This window comes from Aspergillus uvarum, assembly GCF_003184745.1.
Source record: "Aspergillus uvarum CBS 121591 unplaced genomic scaffold BO82scaffold_31, whole genome shotgun sequence".
NCBI classification, from domain to species: Eukaryota; Fungi; Ascomycota; class Eurotiomycetes; order Eurotiales; family Aspergillaceae; genus Aspergillus; species Aspergillus uvarum.
The window spans coordinates 103,019-128,216 of NW_020291328.1; the positions used below are offsets into that span (position 1 = coordinate 103,019).

At 54.6% G+C, this 25,198-nt stretch overlaps 8 protein-coding genes across 8 annotated transcripts; 7 read left to right on the top strand and 1 right to left on the bottom strand.

Moving 5' to 3' along the window:
- Positions 1 to 132: 132 nt before the first annotated feature.
- On the top strand, positions 133 to 3,394 carry BO82DRAFT_284683 (spherulation-specific family 4 protein; the record flags this gene model as incomplete). The annotated part of the gene is made up of 6 exons (XM_025631463.1): positions 133 to 338; positions 410 to 761; positions 890 to 1,196; positions 1,234 to 1,252; positions 2,415 to 2,769; positions 3,068 to 3,394. The coding sequence occupies 6 exons, from the start codon at positions 133 to 135 to the stop codon at positions 3,392 to 3,394; spliced, it is 1,566 nt and encodes a 521-aa protein (XP_025491302.1).
- Positions 3,395 to 4,829: 1,435 nt separating this feature from the next.
- BO82DRAFT_354841 (UDP-glucose 4-epimerase) lies at positions 4,830 to 6,609 on the top strand. The gene has a single exon (XM_025635295.1). It carries the CDS (start codon positions 4,883 to 4,885, stop codon positions 6,221 to 6,223), a length of 1,341 nt encoding a protein of 446 aa, XP_025491303.1. The 5' UTR covers positions 4,830 to 4,882; the 3' UTR covers positions 6,224 to 6,609.
- A 1,644-nt stretch (positions 6,610 to 8,253) lies between these two features.
- On the top strand, positions 8,254 to 8,734 carry BO82DRAFT_402680 (uncharacterized protein; the record flags this gene model as incomplete). The annotated part of the gene is made up of 2 exons (XM_025639333.1): positions 8,254 to 8,422; positions 8,496 to 8,734. The coding sequence occupies 2 exons, from the start codon at positions 8,254 to 8,256 to the stop codon at positions 8,732 to 8,734; spliced, it is 408 nt and encodes a 135-aa protein (XP_025491304.1).
- A 217-nt stretch (positions 8,735 to 8,951) lies between these two features.
- On the top strand, positions 8,952 to 10,558 carry BO82DRAFT_95045 (DUF3431 domain-containing protein). The gene has a single exon (XM_025641687.1). It carries the CDS (start codon positions 9,169 to 9,171, stop codon positions 10,321 to 10,323), a length of 1,155 nt encoding a protein of 384 aa, XP_025491305.1. The 5' UTR covers positions 8,952 to 9,168; the 3' UTR covers positions 10,324 to 10,558.
- Positions 10,559 to 14,251: 3,693 nt separating this feature from the next.
- On the top strand, positions 14,252 to 17,521 carry chsC (chitin synthase C). Its single transcript, XM_025635296.1, has 6 exons — positions 14,252 to 14,683; positions 14,744 to 15,105; positions 15,223 to 16,069; positions 16,129 to 16,312; positions 16,367 to 17,012; positions 17,071 to 17,521. Exons 1-6 carry the CDS (start codon positions 14,377 to 14,379, stop codon positions 17,206 to 17,208), a joined length of 2,484 nt encoding a protein of 827 aa, XP_025491306.1. The 5' UTR covers positions 14,252 to 14,376; the 3' UTR covers positions 17,209 to 17,521.
- Positions 17,522 to 19,031: 1,510 nt separating this feature from the next.
- On the top strand, positions 19,032 to 21,664 carry BO82DRAFT_383888 (putative alpha-L-rhamnosidase C; the record flags this gene model as incomplete). The annotated part of the gene is made up of 2 exons (XM_025638051.1): positions 19,032 to 19,108; positions 19,168 to 21,664. The coding sequence occupies 2 exons, from the start codon at positions 19,032 to 19,034 to the stop codon at positions 21,662 to 21,664; spliced, it is 2,574 nt and encodes an 857-aa protein (XP_025491307.1).
- A 411-nt stretch (positions 21,665 to 22,075) lies between these two features.
- On the top strand, positions 22,076 to 23,125 carry BO82DRAFT_402684 (2EXR domain-containing protein; the record flags this gene model as incomplete). Its single annotated transcript, XM_025639334.1, has 1 exon — positions 22,076 to 23,125. One exon carries the CDS (start codon positions 22,076 to 22,078, stop codon positions 23,123 to 23,125), a length of 1,050 nt encoding a protein of 349 aa, XP_025491308.1.
- Positions 23,126 to 23,542: 417 nt separating this feature from the next.
- BO82DRAFT_336638 (peroxiredoxin-like family protein) lies at positions 23,543 to 24,376 on the bottom strand (the record flags this gene model as incomplete). The annotated part of the gene is made up of 2 exons (XM_025633358.1): positions 23,543 to 24,081; positions 24,199 to 24,376. 2 exons carry the CDS (start codon positions 24,374 to 24,376, stop codon positions 23,543 to 23,545), a joined length of 717 nt encoding a protein of 238 aa, XP_025491309.1.
- Positions 24,377 to 25,198: the final 822 nt, after the last annotated feature.

Genomic DNA, 25,198 nt, shown 5'->3' on the forward strand with positions numbered 1-25,198 from the left:
CCAAGTCCCAAGTCCCAACCCCCCCAGAAACCTGCGACTTCGAGCCCGGAGGCCCATTTCCCTTCTGCTCCCTGAGCCACTCCTCCGTACTTCCGTTTCGTTTCCCCACGGTTCTGGCTAGCTGGTGCATGGATGCCTCGCCCAAATCTTAATCGCCCGCGGCGGCCCTGGTGCATTGCCATTGCCATTGCGGTGGCCGTAGTGGTGATTGTGGTCATTGTGGTGCCATGCGCTGTCCTCCTGACCCGGAAGAAGCATCACTCGAAGCAGATCAACGTGCTGTACCCTTTGTACATCTACCCTACCAACAGCAGCACCTGGAGTCCCTTGTATAAGGAGTGAGTTGTGGCCTGTCTGCTTTTTTACTCCCCCTTCTAGACCCTAGACCCTCATTGACCCTCCGCCCCAGAATCACTGAACGCCCCGATCTAAATTTCACGGTGATCATCAATCCCTCAAGTGGACCGGGGAACACCACGTATCCAGATGAAGCATACAGCACCGAGGTCGAACGCCTCGCAAGCTACGCGAACGTTCGCCGGGTGGGATATGTGCGCACTGGATACGCGACCCGCAACATCTCCTCGGTGTTAGCCGATGTATCAACCTATGCGGGGTGGGCGAACCAGTCGGCTGAATTAGCTATGGATGGGATTTTCTTCGACGAAGCGCCCTACGTTTACTCGGCGGACAAGGTCGAGTATATGAGCACCATCAACGCGGTGGTGAAGAATTCCACTGGGCTGCAAGGGGAACGAATGGTAAGCAGAAGAAATCCAGGAACGAGGAGGGGGTGAGAGGGGTTGGGATCGATGGAACCAAGATTTTTTTTTTTATTTTTCTTGGGAGAGATCCAGCGCTAACGTCCCACTCCCTGGTCTTTTCTCAGGTTATCCACAATCCCGGCACTATTCCGGATGGTCGCTACAACTCCAACACGACCGACGTCACTGTGGTATTTGAGAGTTCGTATGATGATTACCACACGCAGAAAGGCAAGCTCAATGCGCTGGCGTCCGACCGTACCGGGTATAGCTACATGCTGCATTCGGTCCCCGAGATGGGGAACAGTACGCTGCGGAGCCTGGTGGACCAATTGAGTCTAAAGGCCGAGTACCTGTTCCTGACGACGTTGACGGAAGATTACTACGAGAGTTTTGACCCAGCGGGGCCCACGATTATCGACCTGATGCCGAGTTAATCGATAGATCAAAGCAATCACGCACTGAGCAGCGTCTGTGTGTGTATGTGTGTGTGTGTATGAGACACTGAGAGTGTGAATTGTGTCGATCGACCCACAAGTAGGCCGGCGGCCCTAGGCGAGCCCCACCACAGCCTTGGGAAAACAAGACGGGATGCGTCCAGCACTGGTAATTGGTGAGAGATATGGTGGCCAGGGGGTAGGAAAGCTTGGATGCGATTGAATTGGTCAGTTGAATGGTATGATGGGGGCTGAGAGGGGAGAAAGGCTTGAGAAGGGTGATTATTCGAGTAGATGGCAGGTTCTGGCCCAGGGCACGACAGGAACGGAATCAACGGAATCATGATAGCGTTGCGGACTAACTGACTAATTATGCGGACTGTGAGGACTAAGCGCACTAAAGGCGCACTAGCACGGTCCTCTTCGATGTTTTACTCACTAATAATCTCATTCTTATCACGTCTTGTCATCGTCATGGTTTTTATGGTTTTCTGGGTGGCTGCCTGGTAGTTGAGTGCCGGTCTTGGCTGACAGGTAGGCTGAAAGCTTTTCACAAGCCTCCCAAGGTTCTCTTTCCCTCAACCACGTTGTCTTTTGTCCTAATCTCCACACACTTACACTCCTACACACTCCTTCCTTACCCCTTCCTCTCTCGTAATCTCGTCGTTCCTTGGAATTTTAATAATCGGTCTAGTTATAAGAAGCCGAACCAGGAACACTGACAAATAAACCTGGTTTATCACACAGCATCACCATCATCTTCGTCCCCTCTCTCCCCATTGCCGCCTTTTCTGATTACTCCTCTACTCCTCTGTGCCTGCACCTGCACCTGCACCTTATCCTGCACCGTCGTCTCTCCCGCTCTTGCGCTCACTACCAACCATGTCATCCACGCCCCTTCCCAAGGCTGGCGTGCTGGTACCTTTGTATATCTATCCATTGCCCAAGAACTGGGATCCACTTTATGACGCGTAAAGTCCCCTCCATTTTTTTGTCCATTTTTTTTTTTTTTCCTTTTCCCTCATTTTTGAGTTTGATGCCTCCCTTCGCCTAAACACCGCGGCCCCATCCCTTTGGATTAGTTTTTCCTTGGTTGCATTTTCTCTGTTCTCGTGGTTCCTGCATCATCGGGGATGGAATTCATTTTCTCCGTCAAGGTTGAGGTCTTCTTGGAATATACTTACCCACTCTAACCACCGATCACCACTACTAGGATTGAGACCCATCCCGATCTGGAATTTCTGGTGATCATCAACCCCAACAGTGGCCCCGGGGATATACCTTCTCCCGATCCGAATTATGCACGCGAAGTGGCCCGTCTGAACAGCTATCCGAATGTTTACCTGATCGGTTACATCCGTATTGACTATTGCCGAAAGCCTCTGCCCGAGACCTTGGCGGAAATCGATCGCTATGCGCACTGGGCGACCGACGAGCGCCCAGGACTAGGGCTAGGAGGCATTATGGTCGACGAGACTCCCAACCATCATACTGCCGAGCGAGCCGAGTACCTACAGAAACTGCACGAGTATGTTAAATCCGTGGAGGGCATCCTTCGGGATCGATTGGTAAGCACCTCATTCTATTCTATTCCGTCCATTCGTTTTTCTCTGCCGTCCCCTCCCATCCCGCACTGTCCTTGTCTGCGGTGTTTGCCTATACATCACGGATACAGTACAACGGGTACAAACAAAACACGGTAACTACCTCCGTACTCTGTACACTACACCACACTATCATCCCGTGTGGCACTGGCACGATCCTTTATCACGGACTGTCATTTGTCTTATCAGTGAAACCAGACGAGTAAGTCTTAGTTTGTTTCCGAGCCAATTTCTTACCATCCTTCTTCTTCCACCCTGACAGGTTGTCCACAACCCGGGCACGCCGCCTGACCCTAAGTTGGCCGATCCGAGTCCGGATCTCATCCTTGCCTGCGAAGAGCCCTATCCTCGCTATCGCTCCGATGAGGTGCAGCGCTATTATGCGCAATTTGACTACCCTCGGCTCCAATGCGGCTACATGATTAGTGAGGTGCCGCGCGACGAGGTGCGTCCCCTGGTCCAAGAGTTGCGCCATCGTGCTGCCTACATCTTCGTCACCGAAATTGCGGGTGATTTTTACGAGCGCTTTGGACCCCAGAGCTGGGGAATGATGATGGAGGCCCTGCGGTTGGTCGAGTCCGACCAGTAAATTAGCTATGTAGTTAGGTCACTACGAGGAAGAAAGTTGAAACATGAACCAGTGGAGAGAGTATCCAGAGGAAAAAAACCCCCCGCGGGACCCAACCCAGCATTGCCCAGCCCATGGGTCGCCATTCCCAGTATTTTTCCTCAGCCATATACTCGCTTCGCTCAAAACGTCGTAGCCTGGATGTCCAAGCTTTAGCGTTGGTGGAGCCGGATGGAGCCCTTTCGGGATGTATCAATTTGGCTCATTGATCCGGCCCGTCAGAGAGACGGTCCATCTGGCAAAAACCAGGTCCTCTGGAATGACGATGGACAGCGATGTATCTCGTCGCCACAATCACGGAAGCACGCCATGTTGCCTGATGGAAGTGCAGGAACACCTCACGCTCGGCCATTTATACTGATCATGGCGATGCGTTGTCGCTGCACCAGTGAGACATTTGGGGCTGACGTTGGCTTAGAATGTTTAGTATAGTCATGCCTACTCCCTTGACTGTCTGTCCTCGCCTTGGTCTTACTGCGTTGGTCATGTTTCTTTGCTTTCACATTTTAGTCTCTCTAGTCATCTTGCTCATCCTGGTGGGGCCCCTCCTTACAGTCTGGGCCTTTCTTCCTCTCCCCTCTTCGGTCTCCAACTTCTCCCAATGGTACTCACTGGGGGGGCAAGGAACCACTTGGAGTCTTGCTGAGGAAGAATGGAGGCCACGCTAGCACAGTTTAAAGACACTTGAGATGCGAATGCAAGCTCCAATGCCATCATTTTTGGGACCACAAACCTACCATATACAACCTAGCAGCTACTTACGACATGGAACCAAACGCCGCGGGATTGGGCTCGTGTATTGCTCAGAGGCTGAGACTCGGCGCCAATGCCCTATTTTTGGCCATGACCAGGAAATTCCATGCCATTGATTTAATGGAAGGGACCGAATTACCCACGATGGCCCTTAAACGAAATGCAAAACAGGAAATCTATTCAGGTACCGTAAGAATTCCCTGGGTGGATGTCTCCGGGACTCCTCCACTAACCCCTCCCTCTTTCTTCTCCAAGACCCAGCATCCACACCCTGCCTTGACCGGCCCTGCAAGCAGTAGTAGGAGTTAGTAGTTTAGTGTACGGACTTTGACTAGGAAGCCACGCTGATTCCCATACTATTACGATCTTGCTGCTACTAGACCCGAGCCGGACTATCGCTGGACTGCTCCGCTAGGTCCGTTTTATTCCCTCTTTTTTTGTTTTTTTTTTTTTTTTTTTTTCCTAATACTCTTTTTTCCTTTTTACTACTCAATGACTCGGCGATGAAATCATGCCGGCGCTGGGCTGGATGCAACCCCCATCGCTTGCCTCCCGAATTCCGTAAGGGGATGAAGGGAGGATGGCAGTGTTGTCTTTACTACAGGTACCCTCGGTTTCCCGCTCGGTCTTTCTCTATGTAGGAGCCCATCGCCAATCCTCCTCCGTAATTCCTTTCGTTTATTCTCGCTCGCTGCGATGACTGTCACTTCCTCCTGCCCCCCGTCCGAGGGCAGCTCCCCTCTGCCCACGCCATTGTTCTCCGCCCCATCCACGCCGGAGACGGAGCGCGATGAGGATTGCTTTGACCTGGCCCTAGCTGCGCTGCCGGCCGTCAGTGCGGCCACTGCGCAATACATTCTCGTCACGGGGGGACTGGGCTACATCGGCAGCCACACGGCGCTGGAGCTGCTCAAGGCGGGCTACAATGTGCTGCTGGTGGACAACCTCAGCAACAGCTACGAGGAAGTATACGACCGGATCGTGAGGGCGGCCAAACAACACTACGAGCGGGAGGGCCGGGCCAGCCAATGTCCGCAGGCGGAACTGGCGTGTATGGACTATCGCGACTCGCAAGCGATGCGAACCCTCCTGGCCACGCACGCCAGCAGCAACAGCACAGACGAGAGCCCGATCCCCGCGCGCTCCAACATCACGGGCGTTATCCACTTCGCGGCGTACAAGGAGGTCCACGACAGCCTCCGCAACCCCCTCAAGTACTACCAGAACAACATCAGCGGGCTGGTGGACTTTGTGGCCCTGCTGGATGAGCACGACATCAAGACCTTCATCTTCTCCTCCTCCGCCAACGTCTACGGCACCCTCTCAGCGACCCACCGCACCCTCCGCGAGGAGCACTGCGTGCACCGGCCGGAAGCCTACTACTCCGCGGACGGGCAGGAGCTGGTGCCCGTCGAGCAAGGCTGCACGGGGATCACGAACCCGTACGGGCGCACCAAGTTCTTCGGCGAGGCGATTCTGTCGGATCTGGCGGCCTCGGACCCGAGCTGGACGATCATTGGGCTGCGCTACTTCAACCCAGTCGGATGCGATGCATCGGGCCTCCTAGCTGAGGATCCGCGGGGCACACCGTCGAACCTGGTGCCCGTGGTGGTGAAGGTGCTGACGGGGGAGCTGGCGGAGCTGTCAATCTACGGCGACGACTGGACGACGCCGGACGGCACGGCAATCCGCGACTTCATCCACGTCTCGGACGTGGCGCGCGGCCATATCGCGGCGCTGGCGGCGGCGCAGGAGGGTCGCGTCGTGGAATCGTTCCGCACCTTCAACCTGGGCACGGGCTGCGGCCACTCGGTTGCTGAGGTCGTCGCCACCATGGAGCAGATCAGCCACCAGCCGATCCCGCGACGGACGGCGGATCGCCGCCCGGGGGATGTAGAATCGTGCGTCGCGATTGCCGACCGCGCCGCGGTGGAGTTGGGCTGGAAGGCGGAACGCTCGTTGCAGGATGCGTGTCGCGACCTGTGGAATCATCTCCAGGCGGAGGGCCGGTTGAGCGGGACGGTGGTCCAGTCTTGATGGGCGTTGTTGTTGTTGTTTTGCTTTGCTTTGCTTTGCTTTGCTACAGAAGAATACCCCTAGAGAGCTGGCTGCGCTGAGCTGAGCTTGGACAGCTGAAGTCAGATTAGGGCTGTGGAGATTCGACCGTTTCTCGGAAATGCAAGGGCCATGAAAGTTTCCAGGCTGAGTGCGATAGGGGAATTCGTGCCACAGCCCGCAATCGGTGGGGTTGGAGCTGTCACTTGGAATGCTTGGTAGGTTTGTCGCTTGGTTCTTTTTTTTTTATTTTGTGGTTCTGTTCGCCTGTCGCTTATAATTACTCCTTTTCTTTTCTAACGCCTGGATTCTTGTCGATGATGCTTACCTTAGTTACCCGTACATACATGACTTGATAGTAATATACCATACCCATACTTCATACAATTCTTTGTGTATCAATGGCCAAACGTAACGTGAAGGTGAGGAGGAGTCGATAAACATAGAAACCAACCGATCTGGTGCTCATACCAAAAGTAACGAAGAAATGTCATGTGCTTGCGCAGGCATGTGGCTCAGGTAAGGTAACACGACATGCCCCTCCCTCCCCGTGCAATTGCAAACCCACCTGCTACCCGGGGGGAGACAAAGCCCCGTGCAAACCTAGCTTGTATTGTGGTTCGGAAAGTTTGGGGGTCTCGGAACATGCTTCCTGCATAGATTGGTTGTGTTTCGGATTCGCTCGTGTTACGGTGGGTGGGACGGTCTGGGCTGCTGCGAAGGGGTGCAAGAAGAATGGCAGAAGTCAATACGGTACTGAGATGGCGAGAGGGGGATTGCTGGTTGGCTGTGGTGAGAGTTGCGGTCTATTCTTACCGGCTTTTCTTTTTCTGGCTGCTGAGCGAGGATATCATCTATACGGCGGGACTATTGAGGGTGTGAGGGTGGCGTTCGATGGCCGGGGTGGGTGGTTTGTTGCCTGGTCTCGCAGGCATGCGCCTCGGCTGGAGCTGAGCTGTGCTGAGCCGAGCTGAGCTCCTCGGGGTGTTCTATTCTGCATTACTTCGGTATACTTGGTGTTGTATCTAGGTAGGTACAACTGGTACTGTACATCGATCGCGATAGAGTTGTACAGGACGAACATCTCGCTGATCGTTGCCGATCGCTCCACTCGGCGAATGATGGACGGGGGGATATTGCCTCGGCTCCACATGGTCATCCACCTAAGAGGAACTGTCGATCGGATGCTAATGAGGTGACAGGGGCTGCTTTGTTGCATCCTTGGAGACGAGTATTGGAGTGAGGAGATAATGGTTGTGGTTACACTGTGTGATAAGCAGTGAGGGCTGGGCTATGGCGCGGCGAACATTTATGCGCCACTTTCAAGGACGGTCGGACTATTGATGCTTGAGGCGGCGCCTATCTTTAAGCGAAGTATGTTCACCTCGTTCCCGGTACTGGAACCTATTCACAATCTACACCGTTGATGTGATCTTGACAATCATTGGAACTGCTGCAGCCAACCTTGGCAAGCAATCGTGGCGGCCGAATAACACGCCCGGCGCTGGCTGTCAGTAAGCGCCAACGCTAGATGTGCAATGGCTGACCCTTCTGCTCCAGCGTATTTTGCCCCTAGGTAGTATCATCTACTTGAAATTGCATCTCAACCCACCATCTAGATCCCATCGCTCGAAATTGCCGATTTGATCTTCCCCTGCTGCATGTATGCAGCGCAGCGACTACCAAACGCAAGCGCTGCCCACGATGCTCAATCGGGAAAGGCAGGCGCTAAGCAGGAAGCCAAGTCGACCACTGCATGATCTATCACATTCGATGGCTCCAACTGCGCATCTCGCTCTGCTTTTCCCTTTTCTCGGTGAGACAGAACAAGCATCCGCTAATCAGGACTGGCGCTCCAGCAGCCATAAGAGTCCTTGACGCCGATGCACATGGCCCAGTTGATACCCCTCACTCGTTCGTCTCGGAGCTCCAGCAGCCGAACTCCTCACGATATCTTCACTTGTCCACCAGACTAGACCAAACACCCCTGCTCGCCAACGCAGGACCGCGCTATGCATCAAACAACCTATCCCGATTCTTTCCACGATACCACCATCAAACAGTGGATCCAGGACTACTACACCGCCGTCGACGTCGACGGGGCTGTCGAGACCATCGCCGACTTTTTCACCCAGGACGCGGTCGTGCAGATGGGGGAGCATGGTGTATCGGACCGACCAGGTACGTCCGGCGTACACCGACGTCCAAGGGCCCAGCCTGAGAGAGACTTCCCTCATTAATTTGAGCGAGCTAGGCTTGATTCAACTGTTTGCATCTACCTGGGATTACGTTGCTAGTCGCAGCCACCACGTCGTCTCGATCGATCCGCTGGGCACCGACACCTTTCTGGCACGAGGCGCTGTAACCTATAACCTCAAGGACGGGCGCAGTGTGACGCCGGAGTGGTGCGGGATCATGAAGCTGGTCCGACAGGAGGGGGACTGGAAGATGTCGCATTACAAGGTGTATTTTGCCGCGTTTCCGGCATTTTGAGATGAGAGATCTACTCTGTATGCATGCCATTTTTGTTCATCCGTTCATCCCTTGCGGGAGGTGGATTGAATTGCGGGAATGTTACCCCGCAGGTGTCAACCCGATGATCGGTCGGAACCATTTCTTCCATCTTCCTGGCAGCATAAACTATACACACATTTTCTATATCACCTTAACTACCAGCCAGCAATGAAGCCTACCTTATCTGCCAAATTAAGAGACCCGTGGGAGCGATGGCCTGCGCCGGCGTCTCGCGCCTATCGGGTCGCTGCGGGGCCCAAAAAGTGGCTCCCGATTAATTCTCGATTAATAATCACTTTTCTCCATCGCTTCCGAATTGCTTCAATCCATTCACGCCAAGCCAACCGCGATGATTCCAATTAGATCGCGCTAGACATTCTCCGATCGGTCTTCCGCTGTGAGCATCAGCGACAATGCGACGACGCACGCGTAAGAGTGTCATTCAGCTAGCCTTCTTCATCGCGATCCTGAGCCTGATTCTCTTCCTCAACAAACCCCCGTCACCCGGGCGGACTTTCGCCTGGACCAAAGTCACCTACCGGACCACCGCGTCCCAGCTTCCTGAAGCTCGGGGAATCTGTCCGGGACTCGAGCAAACCGAGAAACCTGCCCTCGTCGTCTCGCGAGTCACCAGCGATGACTCCGCCTGGCTCGACGCCCTGCGCAAGCAGTACCACCTCTGCATCTACACTGCGGATGCTGCAGCACCGAAGAACCCGGATGCCACCCACCTCCAGGTCCCGGCCAACCGGGGCCACGAGGCGATGGGGTACCTGACCTTTCTCATCGACAACTACCACCACCTCCCGGCGGCGGGGATGGTGTTCGTGCACGGCTCGCGCTGGGCCTGGCACAACGACCACCGGGAGTACGACAACGCCGCGCTGCTGGCCGCGCTGAACCTCACGTCCGCCCTGCAGCCCTGGGGGTACCACAACCTCCGCTGCGATTGGAGCGTGGGCACGTGTCCGACCACGCAGCCCGCGCAGGGGAGCCTGGAGCTGCGCCTGCAGTCCGTCCTCGAGCCGTGGAGCGCCCGCATGGCCTCGGACGTGGCGCTCCCGCGCGCGCTGGCCTCACTGTTCGGGCATCCCGGCAGCAGCGCCCACGAAACTCACGCGCAGGTGCAGGTCCTCCTCGGCCGCAACGACCCCATCCGCGCACAATGCTGCGCCCAGTTCGTCGTCGCCCGCGCCAACGTCTGGCAGCACTCGCAGGACGAGTACATCGCGCTGCGCCAGTGGCTGCTGGACGGGATGCACGCGCGGGCCACGAACCGTCGCGGAGCGATCCCAGCGCCGGCGTACGATCGCGTCGCCGGACGCATCCTGTCGTATGTCTGGCATATCCTGTTCGTGAAGCAGAGTGCCGTCCGCCCCGACGGGGAGTTGGCCCCCGGGCTCGTGGATCTGGATCGGCTGAATCACGTGGCGTGTCCCAGTGCGCAGGAGTGTTATTGCCGGCTGTACGGGCGGTGCGGGTTGGAGAGGTGTTCCGTGGGGAGCTGTAAGGGGGAGTATGTGGTGCCGCCGGAGTTTAAGGTGCCGGAGAGGCTAATGAGGGGGTAGATGCTGTGGACGGGGCAGAGTCTCTAGAAGGGTGTTGGGTCTGGATGTATACTCTCTGCTGTGGACTGTTTAGGCTCGGGGTAGAGATACCTGCTGGTTCGGGTTGTTTGCTCATATTGATTGGGTTAGGGATATGGTATATACTGCGCATGTGAGACTTGCTTTAATTTAACTCTACTTTTTGTATGCAGGTGATATCATTGTTACAGAATCTTGCAAAAGTACAGCTAAGAGACTGGTGTATGTGTAGGTGTGTGTTCATTCTTGCTTCTGGTAATCACAGCACATAGTCCAGCATGCTAATCCTATCAAAACTTACATCTGCATCAATAGTGGATTTATACCTGTATCCGTTTGAATGCAGGTTCTCTCTGCGATGTAGATTACACAACCGATTTGAACCTCCATATACCACTTACTCGGGGTATGACCGGAATTCAGGCGTATAGGGGAGTTTCGCAGAACGGCATTTACTGAAGCATCTTATGAGCACCAGCAATACACGTAGCGAGTCTGTTGAGACCTTCTCTCGTCGGCCTTCCATCCTAAGGTAATGGTGATGCTGTCTTGGTTTCTCATGATTGAGGTGGAGCCCATGACTATATATAGTTCGCACGAGCGGGAGACATGCGGCATTTAGGTGAACGGAAACGAGCAAGAGAGCAGCCTTAAGGAACGTTTCACTCTCTACATCGCACTAGGCTATCTCTACTGTAAACCGAAAATCAAGATCAAAACACGAGATCCTCGGACATCATTGTGCTCTCATGGGAGCTGAATCCAAGCGCGGAGAAAATGGATGCCTGAGGTGTGCTGGGTGTAGCCTTGCAGCCTTAGAAAAGGAGACACCGCACGTGATGTCAGAAAGTGCGATCAGCGGTGACTAAGCGGGCCGAGCAGGATCACCTCTAGAAGAAGGCTGGCGTAATTGGCCAGCCCTTCTACAGCCGCTTGGTGATCAACAAACCATCAACATCGCACGGGGCAGTCTCCATCGTTCCTACCATCAACATCAGCATCGTATCATGGCTCTTGTTTCGTGACTTTTGAGCTTCATGCACTGTCAGCTTTGATTTTCCTTCGAGATCCCACTGTCGAGACGAGAGGTATGATGTAAGCAGAGCTAAATAGTCGTTAGCGTCACTAACCAGAGAGATGGGGCCGTTTTGAGCGAGCATGGCGGCCATGGCCTAGCTGCTGATGACGCGGAGGGCTGCGTCATAGTCCAACTTCAAGCTGTTCTCGGAGGAAGCCTGCAGCCACTCGCAAGCTCGCTTCGAGTCTGGAGACAAGTATCGCCCCCGCATCCTTGGTTGAGGATGGGTAGATGGATAGTCTCACAGCCATGGCAGCAATGCTGACAGTGTTGATGCTCCAGAGTGTTTAGGACACGGTCGAGCCACCAAGATGTATGCTTTCTTCTCTGATCGGTCGAACGAAGCCCGCCGAACGAGATCATGCCCGGGTCGAATGCTTGATTGCGAATTTGACGCACACGTCCGATCTACTGGCGTTCCTCGCTAGCCTTAACTGTACTTCAATGCCTACATCAGATAGTGGATGAGTAGTGGATAGTGGCATTCTGCTGGTACCAATCGTCGTCACTCATGTCCAAAGCTCATTTCACTCAGCCCGAGTGGATGCCAGTATCTCAAAGTCGAGGGCAATATGAATACCCGGAATATCCGAACCCTCTCCTCGCTCCGAGGCGCACCATATCATCAGAACCTCTCTTGAAAATAGTACTGCAAGCCTTTCCTCGCATACTAGGATGAGCGACTCTCACTCAGAGTCACTCTGCAGAAAACAAGCATCATGAGCAGAGTTCATGTCGGAATATGCATGAGACATTGTCGGTGATGGCGCGCTATGGCGGTGGATGATCCGCATACAAGTGGATCCGGACAGGTCGGACTTTGGTTGGACCAATTTTTCAATCTACCATCACTCGGCTTCGGCGTGCCCAAACCACCGCATTGTCTCCGTTGGACGACAGCAGTGGTCGGGACAGGAGCTCCATGAGGTGATTACCTACAAAAGACAGGTCGGCGCCAAAGCAAAGCAGACAGGAGTCTATATAAAAGACGGATCCCGTCCGGAGTACGCCTCTTGTCGCATTTCTCCCATGGTTGGTATTTGCGCATGATGATGATTGCGTTGTCTGTGCCTGACCTGGATCAATATCCGCTCTGGACGGCGATTGGCCCAGGAAGGAAGGACAGTGCCTTGATGCCACAACAGTTTCGGAGCTGTCGTGTGGCTGTCATGCATGGTTTCGATTATCCCATCCGAATATGATTTCATTGTTTCTCCAGCACATGCCTCAGAATGAAGTCAAAAGAGTGGTCAACGCAGCCAGAGAGCCCTTTGCAAAAACAGAGAGAGAGATCTCCATCATGGCCTCGGGTTCTGAATTTCGCTCTGCTGTCCCCCCTAATCACTTTGCATTGAGTTTCCCCCTTTCTCTGGTGAACTGTTGAAGGTTCGTTCCAAAAATGGAATTTTGTGTGGCCGACTAGTTCTGACTAACGGCCTCCGCTGTGGGGAAACTTTCGGTATTAACGTCTGGCCGACATCGGCCATTGACCAATTGGCAGCGACAATGACTCGCTTGGTCGGAGATACTATCGGACCGGACTCCACAGCCTGCGCGTCCACAGTCTTCTGGGATTGATTGCGCCTTCCAACTGGCTTCTATCGGAACCACCCGTGAACCACACGCGGTCTTAGCTACGATAGTCTGTTCTGCTAAATTCGCCGACACTTTTTCTGGTTGTAGGCATCCTTTTTCTGCCAGCCAATGGGCGACGCCCGGCTGCTGCCTTCACTCCACCACAGGCGATCCGGAAACTCTGACCTGCCGACGAATTTTCTCGACGGCGGTGATCGATCTCCGAGTTCATCTCACGATGGTCGTACGCACTCATGGCGCGCAATCATGCGCTGACAGGGATGTATCCTCACCTCAAGTGCTGGCTATCATGCTATAGCTATAAGTCATGCGAATGCGAAATTGACTCGTCTCTGCCTACTTGTCATTTCGAGGGAAATGGTCGCTTTTAAATGTGGTCGACCCGTTGTTTGCTCAACTGTGTTCCCCCCTGCGCCCCGGAAAAGGATTTTTGCTCGAGTGGATCCCCAATAGCTGACGACCAAAGATCTCGTCTCGGATGCGCTCCTGACAGAAGCCCATCAGCTGGGAGCATGCCTCTTCATTTTGTAGCGCACCGTCAACCCCCAGTTTTGCGTCCTGCCGGCGGGCCAAAACAGATTCTGCCCTCCTGGATGATTACCGGTGTTGGCTGGGAGGGGGCCTCAGTTCTTGTTGCCTGTGTCGCCCCCCTCCACAGTCAACAACCAGGTCCTTGATATTCCAACCGTAGTGAACGGACACTGCTCCTCTCGGTCGAATGACATCGCCACAACGGTCCCATCCCAAGGCTTAGACATTGCTCCTCTGGACTCTCCGCCTCCCTCTGGCTTCCGTAGCACCCTGTTCCTGCCCCCTATATATGGTTTTCGGGCACGTATCCACTCTTGAGAACTGTCGGTTTACCCAGGCCCCCATCCAATCCAAGAGCATTGGCGTGAAGTGGTTCCGTTGCTGGTCTCTGCCACAATCTCATTTCCCCTTCGCCCAGGCACTTCTGTTTTTATTTTTATCCTTCTTCTTTTGATTAAGCGTTATTTTTGGTGTTCGACTGTCAATAAACTCCTTTAACCTTTGCTTGTTCAAAAGCAATTGTCCAGACATCCTCCCAGGCTCCCCATCTTCCACTCGTGTCAAGATGGGTACGCCAGGACATAACTACGGGACTCATTCTCCCCAGGAGAGTGAGAGCAGTTACTTCTCACATGCTTCTCCTACTCACAATGTGAGTGTTCTGTCTGTGACTAGCAAAGATTCATGGCCCACCAGCCATTGCGACCGTCCATTGTGCCTAACCCCAGCAGCAACAACCTTACCACAGCGACGAGCACGAGGAACAGGAGCAGTCCCTGCTGCAGCGCAACCCCTCCAGCCACTATGGCGGTCCATTCGAGGACCCCGCCATGTCCACCGACTCCCTCCGTCGGTACACGCTGCACGACCCCGGCGCGACGGTCTTCGCGACGCCCCCTTATCAAGAATCTGAGTCGAGTGACATCTATGATGCTCGATCGACCACCGAAAAACCAGCTTCCCAGGCCGGCAGTCGCGCGGGCGCCCTCCGCCGCTTCGGAACGAGAAAGATCAACCTGGTGCAGGGTTCCGTCCTGAGTGTCGACTACCCCGTTCCGAGTGCCATCCAGAACGCGATCCAGCCCCAATACCGAGAAGCGGAGGAGGCGTTTGCGGAGGAGTTCACTCACATGCGCTGTAGGTGCACTCCGAACACGAGGGAGTAAAGAAAGGGGGAGCTGACCGAGATCACTCTAGACACGGCGGCCACGTGTGATCCTGACGAGTTCACGTTGCGGAATGGTTACAACCTGCGGCCCGCGATCTACAATCGGCACACCGAACTGCTGATCGCCATCACATACTATAACGAAGACAAGGTCCTGACGGCGCGTACCCTGCACGGTGTCATGCAGAATATTCGCGATATCGTCAACCTGAAGAAGTCCGAGTTCTGGAACAAGGGTGGACCGGCGTGGCAGAAGATTGTGGTCTGTCTTGTCTTCGATGGTATCGATCCGTGCGATAAGAACACGCTGGATGTGTTGGCAACGATCGGTATTTATCAGGACGGAGTGATGAAGAAGGACGTTGACGGACGGGAGACCGTCGCTCATGTGGTAAGTTGGTCAACTGATTTGCAACCGCCCGGCGGGAAGGCGGGCGGATGGACCCGGCGGCCGTCTCAGGTCTGAGTGAACAAGGCAAGAAGGACTGACAATCATCATTACCTACAGTTCGAATACACCACCCAACTGTCTGTCACCCCCACTCAACAACTGATCCGTCCCCAGGGCAATGAGTCGACCAATTTGCCCCCCGTGCAGATGATCTTTTGTTTGAAGCAAAAGAACAGCAAGAAGATCAACTCTCACCGCTGGCTGTTCAATGCCTTCAGTCGAATTCTCAACCCCGAGGTGGTTATCTTGCTGGACGCTGGTACTAAGCCGGGTCACAAGTCGCTGCTCTCGCTATGGGAGGCCTTCTACAACGATAAGACCCTCGGTGGTTCATGTGGTGAGATCCATGCCATGTTGGGTCAGGGATGGCGCAAAGTCCTCAATCCCCTGGTTGCTGCTCAGAACTTTGAGTACAAGATCTCCAATATTCTGGACAAACCCCTCGAGAGCGCGTTCGGTTATGTCAGTGTCTTGCCCGGTGCCTTCTCTGCGTACCGCTACCGTGCAATCATGGGCCGACCGTTGGAGCAGTACTTCCACGGAGATCACACCTTGTCCAAACGGCTTGGTAAGAAGGGTATTGACGGCATGAACATCTTCAAGAAGAACATGTTCTTGGCCGAGGATCGTATTCTTTGCTTCGAACTCGTGGCCAAGGCTGGTTTCAAGTGGCATTTGAGTTACGTGAAGGCATCTAAGGGTGAGACGGACGTTCCGGAAGGAGCGGCAGAGTTTATCAGTCAACGTAGACGTTGGCTGAACGGTTCGTTTGCTGCTGGTCTGTATTCGCTTATGCACTTTGGTCGGATCTATCGCAGTGGTCACAGTATCATTCGTCTCTTCTTCTTGCACCTTCAAATGATCTACAACGTCATTCAGCTCATCATGACCTGGTTCTCTCTCGGTATGCCCTGTCCAATGGCCTCGACCTGCATCGGTTTGTTCACACTGACATTGTCACAGCTTCCTACTGGTTGACTAGCTCCGTCATCATGGACTTGGTGGGTACACCTAGCTCTCACAACGGCAACAAGGGATGGCCTTTTGGGGACGAAGCGTCGCCTATCGTCAACAACTTTATCAAATATGGTTACCTCTGGGTTCTCGCGCTGCAGTTCATTCTGGCTCTGGGTAATCGGCCGAAAGGGTAAGTGCTTGTCCCGCCTCTTCGACTTGATATTGATGCTTACATTTCACCCAGAACTGTCGTCCCCTACACCCTCTCATTCATGTACTTCTCGCTGGTCCAGATCTATGTCCTGATTTTGTCGTTCTACCTGGTCGTCAACGCATTCAGCTCCGGACTGTTCAACCTCGACATCAACGAGAGTCTCTCCGACTTCTTAAAATCATTCTTTAGTTCGTCAGGTGGTGGTATCGTCTTGATTGCGCTCGTCTCGACCTATGGCATCTACGTCATTGCCAGTGTCCTCTACATGGACCCCTGGCACATTCTGACTAGTTCCTGGGCTTACTTCATGGGCATGACCACTGGTATCAACATTCTGATGGTGTACGCCTTCTGCAACTGGCACGACGTTTCCTGGGGTACCAAGGGATCTGATAAAGCGGAAGCACTGCCGTCCGTACAAACTAAGAAGGACGATGACGGCAAGCAGAACTTCATTGAGGAAATTGACAAACCGCAAGCCGATATCGATAGCCAGTTCGAATCGACGGTCAAGCGTGCGCTGGCCCCGTGGATCGAACCCGAGGAAGAAAGTGGCAAGAGTCTGGACGACGCCTACAAGAACTTCCGTACTATGCTGGTTTGCCTGTGGGTGTTTAGTAACTTGCTCGTGGCACTGCTGATTACCAGCACTGGCGTTGACAAGATGTGTTTGACCGTAAGTTTTTACCCGTGACCTTGCTGCTTGTCTGTTTGCTGACCTGGTTGTCGAATAGAACACCTCCACCACCCGCACGTCCTGGTACTTCGAAGTTATCCTCTGGATTACCGCGGGTCTCTCCTTGTTCCGCTTCCTTGGATCGCTTTACTTCCTCGGTCGCTCTGGTATCCTCTGCTGCGTGTCTCGTCGCTAAGTTACCTCCCGCGGGGTTTGAGGCAGTGCCTTCTGCCAGTGGTCTGTCGACACTGATCCCAGCGTCTGATGGGACGGCGGGGTTGTATCATCCTGTTTGTGTCGTGTTTTCCAGCACGTCGCCTTCCATTGGGATGTATATCATCTGGAATTTCATCAAGTGTTGATCATTCCTTATTTCTGTTCGATTCTCATGCAATGACCATAATAGAGCGGTTTTTTTTGTTCTCCTAAGAGTTCTTCCAGTGAAGCACGCGGAGGTAGCTTTGGATTGTATCTATTTAGAACGTTGAATTTAGAGCTTATGACTGATACCGTTGTCTCATAACTTCGGATGCCCCAGTATCCATAACATAATCCTTACAGACGTCCCTTTCAGTAGTCTGAGAAGGTCTTTACTGTTTCCGCATTTGACAGATGCCCAGGACTACCTAGTTCTGCACAGCACATGGTGGAGTCTCAAGAATAGCAACGTGGGACAGATTACACCTCAAAAATGATGCCCCCCGGCCCGACATCACATCCCTTCGGCGCGTCACTTCAATTAACAAAACCCAGAAAACCCAGAAGCTATCACCCAACATCCGCAGCATCCTTGGGATCATGAACGTCATCCAACCCGTCCAACTCCTTCCCGACTACCGCACACCCCTCCATATCTCCCTGGTGCGCCTCGACCATCACTTCCACCGCCAGCCGCGTCGCCCTCTACAATGCATTATTGGAACCCCTCGCAGCCTCCAACGTCGCCTCATCCAGCTCCTCCCTCAACTGCTCCAACCGAGCCAGTGATCCCATGATCTCCAGCATGATACCCTTGAGCTGGACATGCCGGCCTGCATCTTGGCCTGGTGGGTGAACTGTCGGCGGTCGGAATCGTTCTGAGCCGCGTCGCCGGCGGTCGTCACCCAGCTCTGGGCTGTGGGTTGGCTGGAGTGGTGCTGCTCTTCAATCTGGGTGAGAAGGCCTTTGATATCGGAGATGAGCCGGGGGGGGAAGGGGGTGGTATCGGTCGTGTTTGATGGCTGAGATGGCTGAGATGGCTGGGACGTTGTATGGTTCGACTCGGTGCCCGCAGGCAGATGTGCTGCGGCCTCCACGTTTTGTGTTCCCTGCTCGGTCGATTTTCGTTCTGGCTGAGTGAGGCAGAGGCCGAAGTTTTGTTAATGAGAGATTTGGCAGGGAGAAAGGAACTGAAGGTGAAGTTGGTTGGATGGATGGGTGGATGGATGGCAAAGGTTATGGTGATGGCTTGAGCTCAGATGCGTGTCAACTGTCAAGGATGGGTGGGAAGTGGGAGGTAAGAAGAAGTGAAGTGGTCAAATATCACAGATGGCATCCTGGACTTGTCATTTGAAGAGAAAGAACAAAGATAAGGCAGCCTGGACAGGGAGTAGTGAATGAATTCCCGAGATACCATGGTCCGGCTTGAAGAACTTTCTGTGAGAAGCACGGAAGGATTGGTATTCACCTCCTACTACACTGAGAAGAAAACGCTGAAGCTGAAGGATACATGGTTACCCGTGTGTCGTTCCCAACACTCGAAACCGCGAGGATTTCTGGTATGCTGGAACTATCTCAGCATGAAGACTGCCAAACCCGTATATATGACCCTGACTGCGTCCCTGTCGGGGGCAATTAACCCGGCCAGCGCGGGATTCGGGGCGGGATACCCCGCCTTTCCCCCACAAAAACACCCCCGGCCTCGGTATCAAATTGAGGCCCACCACAGCTCCCGACAGGAGCTTCTTATAATCCACTCCGAGATCTCTTCTCGTGACCCAATTCCATGTATAGACAGGGCTCAGTGGCGGAAGGGATATCATGCCATCAACCCTTGCATCAATCGCACCCGTGCTCTGGGGTTGTCTGGCGCTGACGCCCCTGGTTCATGCTCACAGGTATTCCCAATTGGCGCAAATCAGAGCATCGAATTCACAAGCTAACCCTGCAGCATTAGTGAGACGCTTGTACGTCCTACGCGCTATCGGACCAATGTTAGTTTCCGGAGTTATACAAGCGACACGCAATCCGCCTGCTTTACCCTCGACTCGCAAACCCCAGTAGTCACCTTAGATTACGGCACCGAAGCTGCAGGCTTTCCCTACTTGGAGGTCGAAACGCTTTCAACCCCTGTTCAGATCGAGGCCAAGTATAGCGAGCCCTATACCGGGCTAGACGAGCCATTTGCAGACGGCCCGTTTGACTTTGCCAATGGTCTCTCCAACACCTTCCGCGTCGAGACCTTCAACGTCACGTCCACCGGGCGTGTCGAGTCGTTTTTCATCCAGGGGGGTCAGCGTTGGCAGAGCCTGAAGCTGCTGACGGACGGCAGCATTCGAATCTGCGATGTTGGTTTGAGGTCTGAAAATGATCGGACGCCCGTTGACCGGCTTCCGGGCTTTTTCGAATCATCGAGCAGTCTCTACAACAAGATCTGGGCCCTGGGGGCGCGGACGGTGCAGCAAGCATGCATCGCAGCGGGTGCAGCACCTTCTACGTGGGAGGTCACCGAGAACGGAATGTATCTGCGAGGACAGCAACCTGCCCAGTCGGTCAAGGGAGTGTCATTCGACAATTACACCCTGACATTCGATACGAAGATTGTGCGGGGAGGGACTGGCTGGAAAGTGGCCGCCGGCGTGGGCGGATACGGCGCCTACTTCGTCCTCACCAGTGAATATCCTCCCGAGTCAACATTCGTCAACGTCAACAGAACGGTCGTGCCGTCCAATACCCTGGCGGTGGGTTATGGATGGAACCTGGTCAATCAGACCTCCCTGACCTCAGGAAAGGTCAATTACTACCCGCTGCCATTTGGTGTCAAAGAAGATCAATGGTACCACATCGCGACCTTTATCAATGCCACAGGATACGGGGTGACAGTCAACGAAACCGAAGTCTTTGTGCCCTTAGCCGATCTACAGACCCCGGCTGGCACAATCGGCGGGTCAGGCAGTTTAACGGGTGGCACGTGGGGATTTGGCCCATATCAGGACCAAGTGGCATTGATCAGGGATGTGGAGGTACACGCTCAAAACGGCACCCTGCTCTACCAAAACCCAATGACCTCGGATGCAGTGCTGGAAGAATATGGCGTCCTGCCTAATACCCACGCTGTCTGCTTGGATGGTGCGAAACGCGACCGACTCGTGTGGTCGGGCGACTTCTTCCACACCTACCGGATCATCCAAGCCAGCACCTATCGCAATGACTTCATCTTGGGGACTTTGGAGTACCTGATCGACCGCCAGGCCGGCAACTCCTCGGTGTACGAGGGGCTCTTCAGCATGTCGCCGCAGATGGGCCAGTCGGCCAAGTACACTGACATTTACAGCTCCTTTGGCCTGCTCGACTACCAGTTCTTCACGTTGGAGGCAGTGGCTGGCTACTACAAGAATTCCGGCGACCGAGCCTTTCTCCAGAAATATTGGTCGAAGGTTGAAAAAGGAGTGGAAGCGGTACTGCGGCTCGTCGACGAGCAGACTGGTCTTGCAGTTACTGACAATATCGGGGCGTTCTTCTTGGGGTCGAGCAATGGGACTGCGGCATCGGCTCTGCTCGCTCATGCTCTGAGCGAGATGGCCGACCTCGCAACTGCTGTGAATGCAACCGAATCGGCTAGCTCGTGGAGTCGGTCTGCTCAAACCATCAAACAAGCTGTCAACCAGCATCTCTGGAACCCAGTACTGGGAATATACGGCGTAGACATCGGCACTCTGGACGAACAGGCGATTGCAGGCAGCGCATGGGCGATTCTGTCCGGCATCGCCAACGCGACCCAGTCCCAGTCTACGATTGCAGCGCTTGCATCTTTGCGTCTAGGTATCGGGTACAAGAGTTCTACCTCGGCCGCAAACTCCTCGAGCACCAACCTTGCACCGTTCCTGTCAGGTTTCCTGCTCGAGGCGCTGTTCCAAGCCAGTCACAATAGCGCGAATGCATCGACGGAGCGCACCACTGCTATCAGCGTGCTGCTGGACCAATTGTGGGCCGCAATGGTCACTCAAGATGAGTACTACACAGGGACCTCGTGGGAATATCTGTATCCTGATGGTCGGCCCGGTCTGGACTTGTATACCTCCCATGCCCATCCCTGGGGCGGCGCTCCGACCTACGTCTTGTCGGAGTATGTTCTTGGCGTTCAGTCGACATCCCCTGGGTTCGATACGTGGGTGTTTCAGCCTGCAATTCTGGATGTGGATGTCTCGTGGGCCCGGGGTCGCGTCCCCACCCCTCGAGGACCGATCCAGGCCAGCTGGCGGCTGGGTGGTGCTGACAGGACGAGCCTGCAGCTGCAGGTTTGTGGGCCGAAGAGGACGACGGGCGTCGTTAAACTGCCACTTGCTGTTGACTCGTACACAGTCGATGGAAAGACGAAGAGTAGCGGCAATGGGACACTGGAGGTTGCAGTTGCGGGTGGAAAGTGTGCTGATGTTCGCGTGTCACTCGCATAGGGACTTGGGATACTTCTTGCATGTACATACCATAGAATGAGACATACATATATGTTATGCTGACGTTCTTCCAGACCATGTCATGTGTTACTCAAGCCTTCATTCTTCATTCACTGCAGCTCTTCTTCCCATCCTATTAAGCAACAGAACCCTGATCTGGCGGACTTCCTTTTCCCTTTCACACTTCATCTTCCTCTGTCCATCTCCACCCATCTTCATCCATCTCCACCCATCTTCATCTTCTTCAGCTTCATCCAGCTCCACCCCACTTTGTTCAGCGCTCTCTCAACCTCCATCTATCCGTCTTCATCTATCTACATCCATCCATGATCTGTCCTCCGTCATCTTGACGCAGCCAAGTACCTTCACCTCAGCTGTCACACTGCCACCTTCGTCACCAGTCCAGAAACCATGCCAGAATCAACATCGAATCCGCCTCTCTCACGCCTTCCTCCCGAGCTCCGCCTAATGATCTGGGAGGCCGCACTGCCCGATCCGATCGTCGACCCGCTGTACATCTGGCGATACGACTGCTGGAAGGCGCACCGGGACCAGACCGAGGACGCTGCGGGCGAGAATAGAGACACGCTTCACATCGAGTTCGACCCGCGCCCGCTAGACTGCTATGAAATCTACCTGCCACACTTATTCATCAACCACGAGGCCCGATGGGTCGGGCTGCGCTGGCTGGAAAAGCAACAGCCTCGCCTCCAGATTCGCTACCACAAGAAGACGCGCCGCTTCTCCGTCGTGCGGCCGTTCGACCCAGCCCGTGACACCGTCTATATCCCGTACCGTCAATGGTTCAACTTCTTCCCCAACGCGCGGCGGATCCGCAACCTGATGTTGAAGGCGGGAGTGGACCAGCAGCTGGCGCACTTGTGGCCCGCGCATCGCCGTCCCGGCCACCCCCTAATCGTGAAGCATGCGACCCCGCTCACCCGCCTCGCCTTCCCCTGTGGCCTACTCCACAAAAAGAGTGCGGAGCACGTGTGCCCGAGTTGGAGGTGGTCCGGTGTCCATCCCGAGTGCGTGGAGGTCTCCATTGTGAGCAACAGCCCGGAGGACCCGCTGCAGCGATTCCCCGACATCGACGTCGTGTTTCGAACGTGGGAGGTGGCGTGCCCGAAGGAGATGAAACGCATCATTTGGCTCCCGGTTCACGACACGTCTCGACGGTGGCATGCCGTAGACAGTCTTGTAGACGAATCGCTCGACCAGCTGCGGCGCGCTAAGACCCGGCAGGACAGAACCACGGCGTGGGGCGGTCTATACAGACACTTCAAAGACGGACCATATCAGGGTGGTCGCTTCAATGCGGACCTAGATCAGATCTGGTCAGTTCGGAACACACTGCTCAATGAGGATACCGGAGGACAGGATTATCAGCAAGAAGTGTGGAAGAGGATTTTCAGCCGCCTGCCCCTTATCATCAAATCGGTGGTTGCTGTGGAGAGATAGAGGGGATGCTGCTTGAGGTGGGTGTATAGGATGGCCGCTGTTTCCAGTGCCCTTTCGCCTCTAGCGGGTAGCTCTCATCAGAGCCTATTCTCTCTGTCGGTCTTAGCGGGTGGTCGTCTTTGATCTAAGCATGCATATTTTATCTCGAACGATGTCATGATTTCCTGAGGGGTTGTACGGAAACGTGAGTGTAGGTCAAAGCCAATACAGAGACTTCCTGCCACATGTTCTATACGTTTAGTCCAACAAACCAGTGATGCGGTGCCGCAAGATTCAAGACATGACATAGTAAGGGGTATACAACCTTCCCAACCCAGCCCAACAAACACCAAATGTAGAGCCCAACTATATAGCCCCATCAACTCCAGTCCACGATACCACTATTCTCTCCCCACCCCAATCCAGAGGGAAAAAACATCACTCCTTCCCACCCACCTCCCCCCCGACGCCGCCACCCCGCTCCAGAACCTGCCCCGGCCCCTCTCCCAAAACCTCCAACAACTGCCCCGCCGTCAAATGATCGCCTACACGCTCCATCCGATGCACATATACGCACCTCCCACCCCGAAAAACCCACTCCCCACCATTCACATTCCACGGCCCGCCCCGGAACGCCCGAAGCCACCCACCCGCCGAGAACATCTGCTTGAGGGTACGGCCCAGCGCCCGCACGAACGAAACCTCGGTGTAGACGGGCGGGCGCGTGATGCCGTGGACGGTGCGCTTCATGCGAAGCTCCGAGTAGATGCGGCCGGTGGGGTCGGTATACACCGGAAAGCGGGCGGCGGTCTCGGCGACGTAGGGGACGATGCGGGCGGGGTCGCCGCAGCCGATGATGAGGACCTGGCAGGGGCCGGTGTCGGGGTTCTCGGGGAGGCTGGCGAGGATGCTGTCGCTGAGGTGGTGGGAGACGGTGCGGACGTAAGATTGGTCGTAGATGCAGAAGAAGTGTCTTACTATCCCGTCGAATAGACATGAGTGGTGGGGAGGGAGAGAGGGGGGCAGGGTTGAGAGTGCGAGCCGGGGTATAGGACTATGCTCAGACCAGGGGTAGGCGAAGGGCAGCAACGCACTGAAAATCACCAGAGTCGTGATATTCGACCCCTTGCCAGCGACCAGATCCCCAAAGCGGATGGTGCCGCCCGCCGAGTTCTGGAGCTCGATCTCGTACGCCTCGTACAGGCCGTCGGACTCCTCCGCTGGTTTTTCGTGGGCATTCGATCGTCGCGGGATTATGTTTTCGGTCGACATCTTCGCATGTTGGTTGTCCCGCGGGAGTGTGTCTTGCAGGGATGAGGAAAGACGTAAACAAGCCAGGATGTGTGGGTGGCAGAGGCTTGGTTTTGTTGTGCTGCAGCTCGATACCTCCGGGAATGATACTTCCGCCGGCCACAAAACGTGGGACAATAGGCTGATTGAGCTTGGCCGGCAGTCGTGATGTCATGACCGGGGATGACCATGGGTACAGCCAACGCCCCCTGCTTTCCCATCCTGCGGGAAATCCGGGGCTGTGGTCCAGGCCTTTGTTAGTCCTCAGGCACTGGCGTTCAATCCGCAATTTGGAATGCTTACAAAGGGCGTCCTGCGCAGTGCTCCGCATTGGGACGTGGAGACGACCAGAGTCGGATTTAATCGGCGTGGGGGTGATTATTCACCTGGCGAAGTCTGGCTCTTATGGTTGAGATCGAGATTGGCAGACAGACCGCCGATTGGCGATTTGTCATGATTCTCTTCGCGTCAGAATGGCTGGTAGTGTATGTGTATACTGTACAGCATATTCACTTTGATAATATACCATATGCTGGGCTGATCGGCAGTGCTAGCGGGATGTGTGCCGAGCCCTAATCGCCCTCCCCGTGGGGCAAGTCGCTTGAGGCCTCGATCGGGGGTTCGGGTTGTCGGGTCTGCTATCGGGCAGTCTGCAAGGGTGCTTTCCCCCCGTGTGTTATGTTTTGCAACTGAAAAGGATATGTACTACCGACTGTGCTGGAATAGAACCGTGTCATATAGGGGAGATCGATATCTTCGTAGCTTGACCAATGCAACAGCAGACAACCTGAGAACTGCCCCGGT

Excerpts from the sequence above, each read along its gene's own strand:
- BO82DRAFT_354841 (XM_025635295.1), top strand. The coding sequence starts at position 4,883 with ATGACTGTCACTTCCTCCTGCCCCCCGTCCGAGGGCAGCTCCCCTCTG.
- BO82DRAFT_95045 (XM_025641687.1), top strand. The coding sequence starts at position 9,169 with ATGCGACGACGCACGCGTAAGAGTGTCATTCAGCTAGCCTTCTTCATC.
- chsC (XM_025635296.1), top strand. The coding sequence starts at position 14,377 with ATGTCCACCGACTCCCTCCGTCGGTACACGCTGCACGACCCCGGCGCG. Across the intron at positions 15,106-15,222 it reads GGGAGACCGTCGCTCATGTG|TTCGAATACACCACCCAACT; the intron begins GTAAGTTGGTCA and ends CATTACCTACAG. Across the intron at positions 17,013-17,070 it reads TTGACAAGATGTGTTTGACC|AACACCTCCACCACCCGCAC; the intron begins GTAAGTTTTTAC and ends GTTGTCGAATAG.